At 50.9% G+C, this 12279-nt stretch overlaps 2 protein-coding genes across 3 annotated transcripts; both read left to right on the top strand.

The window, feature by feature from the left end:
• The first annotated feature begins 591 nt into the window (after nucleotides 1–591).
• TRAPPC1 (trafficking protein particle complex subunit 1) lies at nucleotides 592–2272 on the top strand. Of its 2 annotated transcripts, XM_080678734.1 has the most exons (5): nucleotides 592–730; nucleotides 841–939; nucleotides 1090–1160; nucleotides 1510–1648; nucleotides 1925–2272. In XM_080678734.1, exons 2-5 carry the CDS (start codon nucleotides 841–843, stop codon nucleotides 2051–2053), a joined length of 438 nt encoding a protein of 145 aa, XP_080534860.1. In that variant the 5' UTR covers nucleotides 592–730; the 3' UTR covers nucleotides 2054–2272. The 2 variants fall into 2 exon arrangements, with proteins under 2 accessions (XP_080534860.1, XP_080534859.1); XM_080678733.1 differs by having other exon boundaries at nucleotides 600–939.
• A 483-nt stretch (nucleotides 2273–2755) lies between these two features.
• KCNAB3 (potassium voltage-gated channel subfamily A regulatory beta subunit 3) lies at nucleotides 2756–10859 on the top strand. The gene is made up of 14 exons (XM_080679007.1): nucleotides 2756–3441; nucleotides 4780–4823; nucleotides 4910–4947; nucleotides 5199–5278; nucleotides 7640–7684; nucleotides 7769–7813; nucleotides 8023–8066; nucleotides 8264–8350; nucleotides 8624–8709; nucleotides 8863–8983; nucleotides 9069–9163; nucleotides 9256–9376; nucleotides 9547–9635; nucleotides 9876–10859. The coding sequence occupies exons 1-14, from the start codon at nucleotides 3200–3202 to the stop codon at nucleotides 9951–9953; spliced, it is 1215 nt and encodes a 404-aa protein (XP_080535133.1). The 5' UTR covers nucleotides 2756–3199; the 3' UTR covers nucleotides 9954–10859.
• The last annotated feature ends 1420 nt before the right edge of the window (nucleotides 10860–12279 follow it).

Below are 12279 nucleotides of genomic sequence, written 5' to 3'. Positions count from 1 at the left end.
TGGCTCCAGTCTCGGAGGCAGGGACGTTAGGCTCCCCACACCTCTCTGCCCACTGCACTCCTCTGCCCACTGCACCCCCTGCCCACTGCACCCCTCTGCCCACTACACCCCCCTGCCCACTGTACCCCTCTGTCCACTGCACCCCTCCGCCCACTACACCGATCTACCCAGGGTCAACTCTCCTGTACACTCCCTCCAAGCAAGAAAGCCATGGTAAGGCTCCCTAGAATCCCTCCCCTCCTCCTACCCCAAAGGAAACTTTGTGAACTCAGTCACACCCTCAGAACGTCCCTAGAGAGGACACCGTCCTCAAACCTAGCCTGAGATGCTCCACCCCGATTACCCCGTTCCGATTACCCCACACCTCCAGTCCTCAGCGCCCCCAATTTGTCAAGGTGAGGACAAGCGACAGCCCCTTCCCCCGAGACGGGATCCGGAAAGACCGAGACCTCCCCTCGCGCGCTCCCCTACACTCAAAACCGTTGGCAGCAGCCCGCCCACCCTCCGAAGCCCCGCCTCGCTCGCCTCCGTGACGTCACCAGCCCGGGACCTCGCTCGCCGCGGCCTTTACGGCTTCAGGAGCCCGGAAGCCGGGATGCGCACGCGCAGTCCCTAGGGCCACAAGGTGTGTTTGGACGGAGTTATTGCTCCGCTGCCGTGAAAGGACCGGGTGGGGCGGGGCTCCGCGGAAACCGGAAGTATCTAGTGACAGGCACTTGGAGCAGTTCCGGTGAGTTTGGGAGAGGGGAACTCGCCTGTTTGGAAGGATCAGGGACGGAACACTGGAACCCACGGAGGCTGGGCGGTCCTGGAGCAAGGCTCATGCTCTGTGCCCCGCAGATGACTGTCCACAACCTGTACCTGTTTGACCGAAATGGAGTATGTCTGCATTACAGCGAGTGGCACCGCAAGAAGCAAGCGGGGATCCCCAAGGAGGAGGTGACGAGAGGGCCCCGCGCAACCGGGTGACCTCGCATCTCCAGACGCACATAGTCCTAGTCCAGCCTCCCCTCTCCTAACCTTGGCTCTTTCCCACCCTTGGCCCTCTCCTTCAACAACCAAGAGCTAACTCTGCCTTTTTTCCTCCAGGAGTTCAAGCTGATGTACGGGATGCTTTTCTCTATTCGTTCGTTTGTCAGCAAGATGTCCCCGCTAGACATGTACGCGGAGTCAGAGGGAATGTTGAGGGGAAAAGGACTAGCCTTGGGAATTTGGGGTGGGGGAAACTTTCTGGAGTGGAAGGGGCATTTGGCCCCCCGAGAGGGGAAGCTGAATCCGGAGCAAGAGTGCCAGAGCTGCAAGGAGCGATGGTGGGGAAAATCTGATGATAGAGAGGTTGGGTGTGGGGGTCAAATATGGAGGAGGGGGAACGGAGCCTGGGGAAGGTGTCTACTAAACCAGGCACCTACAAATATGTTTAAAGAAAAGGGAATAGACCTAGAGATGACTAGAAGTTTCTTTTTGGGAAGATTCTGCTCCCATTCCTTAACATCCTCCTCATCCCTGCAGGAAGGATGGTTTTCTGGCCTTCCAAACTAGTCGTTACAAACTCCATTACTACGAGACGCCCACTGGGATCAAGGTTGTCATGAATACTGACTTGGGCGTCGGACCCATCCGAGATGTACTGCATCACATTTATAGTGCGGTCAGTGCCAGCCCCTGGGACCTTCCCCACAAAGCTCCTCAACGTATGCCATGGCCATGTAGAGCCCCGAGACTCCTTCAGATTTCCTGCCAGGCTCCTATTTTATCTCTATGGAAGTCAGAATTTCAACACTCCCACCACTAGTTTCTCATCAAGGAGGGCTTGCCTCCCAGCCCTTGATCCTTATGTATTCACACATCCTTGAGGTTATACAAGGTTTGGAGTCGGAAACAAGAAGTGTCCAAAGTATGGCTCTAACACTGTCCCTCTCCATAGCTGTACGTGGAGCTGGTGGTGAAGAACCCCCTGTGCCCGCTGGGACAAACTGTACAAAGTGAGCTCTTCCGCTCCCGACTGGATTCCTACATCCGCTCTCTGCCCTTTTTCTCTGCCAGGGCTGGCTGAAGGAAGCACCCTACCTTACCCCTCAGGAGAATCTGTCTTCCTGGGGCCCTTCCTAACCTGTTTCACCTCAGGGCTCTCCACTGCCTGCCCTCAAAATCCCTCAAGCCCCCATGCAGCTCACCCTGGTGCCCTCCCTGTCACCTCCAAACCAGGCCCTCTCTCCAAGTTTATCCACTACCAGATGCCATAAGAAGTACAGAATAAACTTTTTTGTCACTATCTGCATCTTGAGTGTGTCATTTTGGGTGGTTGGTCAGGGGCCCTGCCCCACTCATAGAGGCATGAACCAGGGTGGCCACATCCTCTGAGCCTGCCCAGAGGCTCTGACCATGGTTTTCTCAACAGCAACACTACTGATATTTTGGGCTGGATATTTCATTGTTTGCGGGGGAGGGGTGCTGTCTTGTGCTTTATCCTGGGCGATACTCACTAGATGCTGGTAGCACATTCCTCCCCAACCCTAGTAGTGATAGTAAAAAATGTCTCCAGATCTTGTCAAATGTCCCCTGGGGGACTAAATCATCCCCTATTGAGAACTACTGAGCTGGAGGAAGCCTGACCTGCCTCGGGTCCTAGAGAGACCCGAGAACCACCCTCCCCACTGCTCTCTGGCTCTTCTGAGTACATCCAATAGTCACGCTGTAGAGCTCCGGAAGGCGGGGCTTATGCAGATAAAGAAGAGGGTTTAACCGGGAGGCGGGCGGGCTTATGCAGATGAGGGGCGGTGCCTGCATGTTGATTAGCCGGGCCCGCTGCGGACGCGGCTGGGAGCCTAGCGGGTCCCCTGTGGATCAGCCTGAGGTGGCACCTCTCTTCCCCCCGACTCCTCCCTAGGTCCCTACCCTCATAGATCGCCCTCCACCGTTACCCTCATTCATTTTCCCCTCCTCTTCCCGCGCCAGTGCCCCTTAGACGAATATCTCCACTCGTGGATCCCCCGCGTTTCTCTCCTCCCACCGAAAACCCAGCGACCTCCAGCAGCCCGCCCCCGCGGGCCCGATCCTGCCTGCTGACTCCCTCCGCAGCCTCCTCAGCCTTCCCGCTCTCCTCAGGACTCCCGTCACTACACCCCGCTTGTCCGTCCTCGGGCTTCCCGGTTTCCTACCTTCCCTCCCCCTCTGAGTCCCCTCGCCGTGGGCAGCCGGCATGCAGGTGTCTATCGCGTGTACTGAGCAGAACCTTCGCAGCCGGAACAGTGAGGACCGTCTGTGTGGACCCCGGCCGGGCCCCGGGGGCGGTAACGGTGGGCCTGTCAGCGGGGTGCACGGGAATCCTCCAGGAGGAGGAGTGTCGGGCCCCAAGGCCCGAACCGCAGTGGTCCCCCGACCCCCAGCGCCCCCTGGGGTCCTCCGAGAGAGCACCGGCCGAGGCACTGGCATGAAATACAGGTATGGGGGTGGCCGGGCAGCCCGCCCAATCTGCTCCCCTTTCCTGACCCCTGAAGCTTCCTGAGATGCCCCAGGACCCCCTCAAACTTCACTAAGAAGGTCCCGGCGCATTCTCTCTCTTCTTCTCAGCACCGGCACTCCCTTACTTGGTCCCTCTCTTGATCTCCGTCGATACCCCTACTAGGAGAAATTCAAGTTTACCAAGGTTGATCCGGTCCTGTCAGAGCCTGGGGATGCTCCTGAGCTTTTCTCCTTACCCCCAGGAAAGCCAGGGATGCATGGATCCCCAGGGTGCCTCCCCAACCCTCCCCCCCCCCCCCTCAGTGTCCTTGGATCCGTGTCCTGAGAAGAGGGAGAAGGAAAGGGCTTCTCACTCTGGCCTGCTCAGGGTGCCTGACCCAGATACCGCCCCCACCTGCCCTGCCCCATGGGCCCAGTGTCCTGCAACCTATCTTTATGGGGACAGAAGTTGGAAAGATGGACCACATCTCTCAACCCCATGCTGAGGAACAGGGGTCAGGTGGGGAAGGTGGACTGTAATGTAACCAACTTTATCTCAGAGAACTGCTGGGCTCTCAGAACTGGCATGGGGGCAGAAGGGGGAGGAGAGGGGCTCCTGCCTGGGCGTGAGCTGAGATCACCCAGCTGAGGCGACCTGGCTTTGTCAGTTGAGGAATTTGATCCCTTCCTTGTGGCAGCTCTGCTTGGGAGCTGATTACCAGAGTGGGGGCTTGGGAAGAGGGATCTTTCTAGTTCAGAGACAGACTTCACAAGCCCATAGGAGCAGAGGGAGTGGAGAGAGGAAGAGGGAAAACTGGCCTCTCCTGTCATACTCCCCACCTAGGTGTCCTGCCTACCTTTGTTGGAGTCTCATCTGCCTAGGCTATCCAAGGACCCTTGCTTGAGTAATTGAATTTGACTTGGTTAACTCCTCCCACTCTGGTGTCTGCCCTTTAGCATAGCACTCTGTCTGAAGGTCTATTTTCACAAACTCATCACACTCAGCTAGTCACATTTCTCCCAGCCCCCAACTCCACACATGCCAGAGATGACTCGAACACAGACAAAACCCCACCAGCAGAAACACAAACCAAGCAGTACATCTTCAATGTGATAGGAAGGAAGATAAGCATTTTACAGTGTATCCAGAGGAACAATCATTTATTTGTCCACTTATGCTATGGGCATAGCACTGCCCAATACGGTAGCCCCACTGGGTATAGTTTTGGACTGAGACACCCTGAGGGCTTCTCATCCTGGAAGGAGAGGAGCTGGGGGCTGATCATGTATGTTCCTAATGGAGGCTCCACACCTTCCTGCTACTTCTGTCTCCTGCAGAAACCTAGGAAAGTCTGGTCTTCGTGTGTCCTGTCTTGGCCTAGGTGAGTTAGAGAAAAGATTTAAGGGAAGGGTGTCCTTTCATGGCTTGCATCCCACAGTTCTCACATACCTGGCTTCTCTCTTGCAGGTACCTGGGTCACATTTGGTTCTCAGATCTCGGATGAGGTATAAGTGATGGGACCTAGAAGCAGGGTGAGGGGCTATGAGGGAACCAGAACAAGGGGAAATGGACTTGGGTAGGGGTTTGGACAACAAGCACAGAGAATGGTGAATGGGACATGAGGCTAGAGGATGAGAAATGGGAAGAGAATGTAGAAATCAAGGCTAAGGTGCTAAGGCTAAGGTGCTAGAGTGCAATGAGGGAGGTAATTGAGGGGCCAGTGGATAATCTCCAACTCTTTCTCTCACCTCCCTAGACAGCAGAGGACGTGCTGACAGTAGCCTATGAGCATGGTATAAACCTGTTTGACACCACCGAAGTGTATGCAGCTGGAAAGTAAGGACTGGGGCGAAAGAGCTAAGTCAGGGGTGGGCAAACTTTTTGACTCGAGGGCCACAATGGGTTCTTAAACTGGACCGGAGGGCCGGAACAAAAGCATGGATGGAGTGTTTGTGTGAACTAATATAAATTCAAAGTAAACATCATTACATAAAAGGGTACAGTCTTTTTTTTTATTATTTCAATAGTTTATTCATGTCAAACATTTTAACAAGAAGAATGTAAACTCTAATTATTATAATTTGAAACTTCAAAAAATGGAGGAATCATAGCACAATAACATACCTTATATTGAAGATGGCAAAGGCAAAATAAAATTGCCTAACGAAGGAAAGGTACAAAAGCCTTTCAAATTAAACTTAAATATAATAAAATAATTTAAAACTAAAACAAATAGAAAAGAACAAAATGTGTAAACAGTAAATTAAACATTTTCTTTAGTGCAACTTACAAATTATGTCCGGGACGTAGATGTAGATGGCAATGTATACTGGGTTGAAAGGTTTTTGGTCTTTAAAACATCAACTTCAGTGGGAACAGTGTTGTTGGTCTCCTTTTTAGCTAATGCTCTGATACTGTGCTCTCCAGGGGCGTGTCTCCCTACATCACCACGATAACGTGTCTACGCATTCCCAGGGTGACGTCGGGGGACGCGGGCATTACAAGGAGCCTCTGGAAGATTGAGAGGTTGTTCCTTCTACTGAATGGACGGATATAAATCCGCCCACTCAGAAGAAGGAGCTGCGGCCGTGTTTCCCGACATTGCCATGTTAACTCTGCTGCTGGTGAAGGAGCGGAGGGGAGAGCAAGAGAACCCTCCGCTCTTTCGGCTCCGCGGGCCGGATAGAACAGCCAAACTGGCAGAATCCGGCCTGCGGGCCGTAGTTTGCCCACGGCTGAGCTAAGTTATATTTAGAAGACTGAGAGAACATCAGGGCTTCATGTTTTCCATCTCAAGAACTCTGGGAATTCTGCCAACACTAAGTTCTATCCTTTTAGCCAGTGGGCCCCCAAAACATTATGGAAATCATAGTCCCAAACATCAGCCTAGAGGGCAATGGGCATACTGTGCAGTCAAAATAAAATAAAACCAACAAATATATCTTGGGCATCAATTACGTGCAACGGTGTGGGGAGTACAAATCTAAATTTTCAAACATACCATGCCACATCACACACCCGTGGCTTCACACTGGGAGTAGCCAAAACCTGCGTTACCCACCCCTACCTCTTCTCCATATGGCAAACTCTTCTGCTCATCCTCAAGACTTGGCCAAATGTCTGCTTCTCCAGGAAGCCATCACCCAATTCCTCACTAGCCCCTCAGTTCCTAAAGCACTTTACACTGCCCTCTGACACACCATTATCTATTACTGGCTCATGTAGCCATATTTGCTGCTCAACTGGGATGCTCCTCCTCCTATGAAATCTGTCTTGCTTTTCCCCATGTCACCTAAGTACCTACACAGAGCCTAGCACAGAGTAGGTACTACTTGTGGGATAACATCAATATGCCCTCAAAAAGCTCAGTCTAAGTAGTTAAACAAACCAACCAAAAAGATAGGGAGATATGAAAGAATGAATAACAGTCCACCATAACTTAAGACTTAAGCTCATAATTATGTGTCAAAGAATTGTGTAGCCCAGAGACTTTCAACCTTTTTCATCTCATGGCACACATAAACTAATAACTAAAATTCTGCGGCACATAAAAACTTTGGGGGGAGCGAATCTGACCAAAAAATATGTGTAATTTTGATTCATTCACAGTGGATGGCCATTATTGTGTTGGCTGTTGTCATTTTTGGGGGTGGTGACAGCTGTCCCCATATTTGCTACTCCAGACTAAATAGTCAGCTATTACATTTTTAGAAATTCCTGTGGCACACCGGTTGAAAATCACCAGTAAGAGCTATCGAAGTTAACAAGGACTGACCATAGTCGATAGCAATCAGCGAATATTTTCTATTTCCCTCAGAGGCAGAATCTGAGCTAAGCTTTGAAGGATAGGTGGGATTTTGTAGACTCAGGGGAGGGGGCAACACAAATGGTTGGAACCAGTGTTTCCTTGCCCCACTCCCCTCATCCTACTCTATCCCTTCAGAACTCAGAACAGAGCTTGGTGCATAATTGATGCACAGTTGATATATGTTGAATGATTGAATGAAAACTATATGACTATACCCCTAGTTCCAGGAGCTTCTTTATTTAGTCCTGAATGGGGCTGACAGCCCATTGGACTCCTGGTTTATTCTCCACTTAACAAGAGAGGAAATTAGTTGAAGGGAAATGTGAGGAAGAGGGGAAGGAACTGATTCACCTTGGAGGGACAGTGCATCTACATTGTCTTTCTTCCAGGGCTGAAAGAACCCTAGGCAACATCCTCAAGAGCAAAGGTTGGAGGTGAGACTGTGTTTTGGGGGGACTGCTAGGGACATAATCATTAAAAGTCCTTTTCTTGCTGGTTCTCCCTTTCTCTTTTTCCAGGAGATCAAGCTATGTCATCACCACCAAGATTTTTTGGGGAGGACAGTGAGTGGCTGCCCCACTATAAGTGGGGAAACGATCTACAGAGGTGTATGGTGTATGGGATGGGGGTGGTGACGGCTGTCCCCATATTTGCTACCCCAGGTCTACATCCCACCTGTGAGAACCCATGCAATCCCAGTTCTTCACGGTGCAGGCCAGCTCTGGTCTCCTACCTGTGTCACACCTCATCTTTGACTTACCTTTTCCTACAGGGCAGAAACTGAGCGAGGCTTGAGCCGCAAACACATCATTGAGGGTGAGAGTTAGAGACTAGGAACCTGAAGTGGCTTGGTATGGAACCCAGAGGAGTTGGGAACATTCTCTGAAGCTCCTGAGTTAGAGGCTTTGAATAGAGGAACTGGGATTTAGACGGCCATGGCAAAATGGTGAGATCTGAATTCTTCAGAAACTGAAACTAAGGTACTTACCTTCCTCTCCTCATCCCTACCCCAGGCTTGCGAGAATCTCTGGAACGTCTCCAGCTGGGATATGTGGACATCGTCTTTGCTAATCGCTCAGATCCCAACAGTCCTATGGAGGGTAAAAGCAGCACCCCAACTCTGAGAGTCCTTCAAAACTGAGCACTTCTCAAACCTCAACAGGAAGCCAGCCCTTGCTCAAGAGGCCTCCCAAGCTCCACAATGGAGGCTCAGACCCCAGGACTTAGACAGGGAGGGAGGCAAAGAGCAGAAAGCAACCTCTCTGACGCCACAGAGATGCCTGGGGTCGTGGTGGGGCAGGCAGAGATCTGCAGATCTGGAGTCCTGGATGCCAGGGATCTGGCAGTAAGTGTCTCCTCTCCCATATGCCTAGAGATTGTTCGAGCCATGACCTATGTCATCAACCAGGGCCTGGCTTTATACTGGGGGACATCCCGATGGGGGGCTGCAGAAATCATGGTGAGTGTGCTACCCCACTTTCCCCTGTCCCACAACTGATTCCCACTTTTCACATGGCCACTCCAAACCCCACTCTATTGGAGGAGGAGGAGTGGAAGAAAATGGAAAGAATGCTTCCCCACCCCACCCCTCTCCCTTTCCCACCCCACTCAGGAGGCCTACTCTGTGGCCAGACAGTTCAATCTGATTCCTCCAGTGTGTGAACAAGCAGAGCACCATCTGTTTCAAAGAGAAAAGGTGGAGATGCAGCTGCCAGAGCTCTACCACAAGATTGGTTCGAAGCCCCCTCGTCCCTACCTTTCCCTTGGGCTCAGCATCACCTTGATTCCTTTCCCCACATCTAATCCTCTTCCTCTTAGGTGTTGGCTCAGTCACCTGGTCCCCTCTGGCCTGTGGCCTCATCCACAGCAAGTATGATGGGCGAATCCCAGATCCCTGCAGGGCCACCATCAAGGTTTGATCTCAGGGCTCAGGTGGCAGGACTGGCCTATTTTGGCTGTTCTGGGGTGGTGGTGGGGTCTTTTGCTGATTCTCTTTGGCCTCCAGGGTTACCAGTGGCTCAAGGACAAAGTGCAGAGTGAGGATGGCAAGAAGCAACAAGCCAAAGTCATGGACCTTCTACCCATAGCTCACCAGCTGGGCTGCACTGTGGCGCAGCTTGCTATTGGTGAGACACTGCCAACCCTGGACCCTGCAGAGGCCTTGTCTCCTTCGGAGAAACTCTCAAACCCAAGAGTGGTTTGTCCTAAGGGAGAATCCTCTTCCTCTGAGACACTTCTGAAGTTCATATGTTCATTCTTATCCATCAGTTCTCTTGCTTTCCTCCTCTGGCTTCAGCGTGGTGTCTCCGCAGTGAGGGTGTCAGCTCGGTCTTGCTGGGGGTGTTGAGTGCAGAGCAGCTGATAGAACATCTGGGTGCCCTACAGGTGAGCTGGGGAATCAGAAGCAGAGCCCATCTCTGTCCCCTCCCCAGGAAGTCAAGGCCTCATTGTCCAACCCAAAGTGAGGACTCACTACAAGGCCCTCACTTTGCAGATGAGAGGTTCCACGCGGGCAAGACAAAACGGGCACAGCTGTGACTCTTTCCCCGCCACTTGGTCCTCTAAGTGCAGGTCCTCAAACTTCAGATCCTTCTTCAGTGACCCAACCACCCCATTCTCCTTCAGGTGCTGAGCCAGCTGACCCCGCAGACGGTTATGGAGATAGACGGGCTCCTGGGGAACAAACCACATTCCAAGAAATAGCCTGTCGGGGGCGCAGAGACCCAAATCTGGAGCCGCTACACCCCTGCCCACCAGAACTGTTTCCCCGAAGCCAATTGGACCCCTCCAGCTCCAGATCCCGCCACGCAGCTGCCAGAGCCAAGTGGTCCCGCCCACTAACGAGTTCCGGCTTCGATAATCTATATGCATGAACAAAGCCATATCCTTCTGCAGTGGGGCTTGAGAGGAAAAGTAGTCCGCTGCTCCCTTCTGCGTTCTTCCAGGCCTTTTTGCTAATACCAGGCATGAGCTACTTGGCCATCCCCTCTTTGCCATTTGGTCTCCCCTCTTTCTCTTTTACCCCAATAGCCGGGGGGTGGGGTGGGTGGGAGGGTGTAAAAAAAGCTAAACGGTAGACATAAGAAACGCAGAGTACCTCAAAAGTGGCCCTTGAAATGTCATCAAGGGGTAATAACCTAACAAGTGAGTTGTGATGTCATCTGGGACAAAGGAAAATGGGGTTCTTACGTTATGCCGTACAAAGGAAGCCAGGCTGGTCCTGGCGGGAACTAAATGATAATCTTTGGGCACCCAGGACCCTGCCTCCAAGCCAGGAGGTGAAGGAGGGCTTAAAACTGGAATTAGTGTTAATACATTATTTCTGACAAAGGTAGAGAGAAAATTGATGGCAGATGTATAGCTGGGCCAGGGCAGTCCTCGGAAAGCGGTTGGGCTGTGGGTCAAAGGAAATAGTGGCAGCCTTTAGGTCAAAGCAGGGATATGGGGCTAACAAAAAGGCCTGGGATAGACTTTTGAGCCAGGACTTCTACCTAGCTTTGGAGGACTGCAGTCTTAGTTCTGGCAATAATCTTAAAGCAATAATAATGGCCTCTCTTCTGTAAGACTTTCCAGGGAATTGTAAATAAAATCTTAACTTAATCCTTCCTCAATCACTGTCTGAAATTTCAGGGGGTGGAAGGTTAGGGTCTCAGTCTCAGGTATCTGGCCTTCTAGCCCCAGCCATTAGAAAGCTCCAGTACTAGCTTTCTCTCCACTGTTCATTTACCCCAGAGACCCAAGCATTGTGCTCCTAGGCACCACTCCCATCAAGGGCCCAGCACCAAATTACTTGGGCCCCAGTATTCTTCCTTCCTTCCTTCCTTCAGTTGCCACATTCCTTAGAACCCAGAGAGATCTGGCTTCATGGTCTTTTTCCTCTCCCTGACACCACTGCCCTTGTTTTGTTTTGAAAGTTATATTAGCCACACTTTTGGTCTTATACTCCTTAATTTTACTCTTGCCTGATACCCACACATACTAAGGAACTAGTTTCTTGTGGTTTTCTTGTGGCTGAATGGGAGGGCTGTTCTGAAGTTGAGGCTTTGGGATTTGGTGAAGAAGAGGTAAAATGAAAACTGATCTATGGTTGAGATGATACAGAGAAGGGAAATGAGTTATCGTTGGAAAAAAAGGAAAACGTATGAGGATGGCAGAAAAGCAGAATCGAATAGGATTATGTCAGATATAGCCCCTTAGTCTTCTCCAAAGGACTCTGATTTCCCTGAGATAGAAAGTGGGTGGAAAGTTACAACCTTTAAAGATCGCAAGGCAGGGAAGAATGTGCTCTGCTTTTCTTAAAATACAACTTTACCATGACCGGGTGGCTCAGTTGGTTGGAGCATCCTCCAGTACAGGTTACGGGTTCGAGTCCCAGTCAGGGCACATAACTAGGTTGTGTGTTTGGTCCCCAGTCAGGGGGCGTGCGGGAGGCAGCCAATCCATGTTTCTCTCACATCAATGTTTCTCTCGCTCTCCCTTCCTGTCACTCTAAAATTCAATGAAAACATAACCTCAGGTGAGGATTAAAAAACAACAACCACCTCACCATCTCCCTGCTACCCATCCTCACCCCTGATCGTGAAGCAGGGAGAGCAATTTCCAAAAGAAAAAAAGCAGCATACCACTTTCTGGATTAGCAACCAACTGGATCAACTAATGAATACTTACATACCATTCCTATCATCTTCTACTCATTTTGGAAGACTGTGGAGGAAACAAAGAGGTAAAATGTGTGACTAAACTATCATTGGTTTTTCTGTAACAAACATACAGAAAAATTTATAAAATTTATTTATAAATTCAAAATAGTCCTCTCTTACATAACTACCTTGGAGAGTTATGCACTTATTTTATTTTATTTTTTAAAATATATTTTATTGATTTTCACAGACAGGAAGGGAGAGGGACAGAAAGTTAGAAACATTGATGAGAGAGAGAAACATCAATCAGCCGCCTCCTGCACACCCCCTACTGGGGATATGCCTGCAACCAAGGTACATGCCCTTGACTGGAATTGAACCTGGGACCC

The sequence above is a fragment of the Plecotus auritus genome (assembly GCF_963455305.1).
Source record: "Plecotus auritus genome assembly, chromosome: 7".
Taxonomy (NCBI): Eukaryota; Metazoa; Chordata; class Mammalia; order Chiroptera; family Vespertilionidae; genus Plecotus; species Plecotus auritus.
Note: the sequence above shows the minus strand (reverse complement) of the source record. Positions and strands in the feature narration are given on the sequence as shown.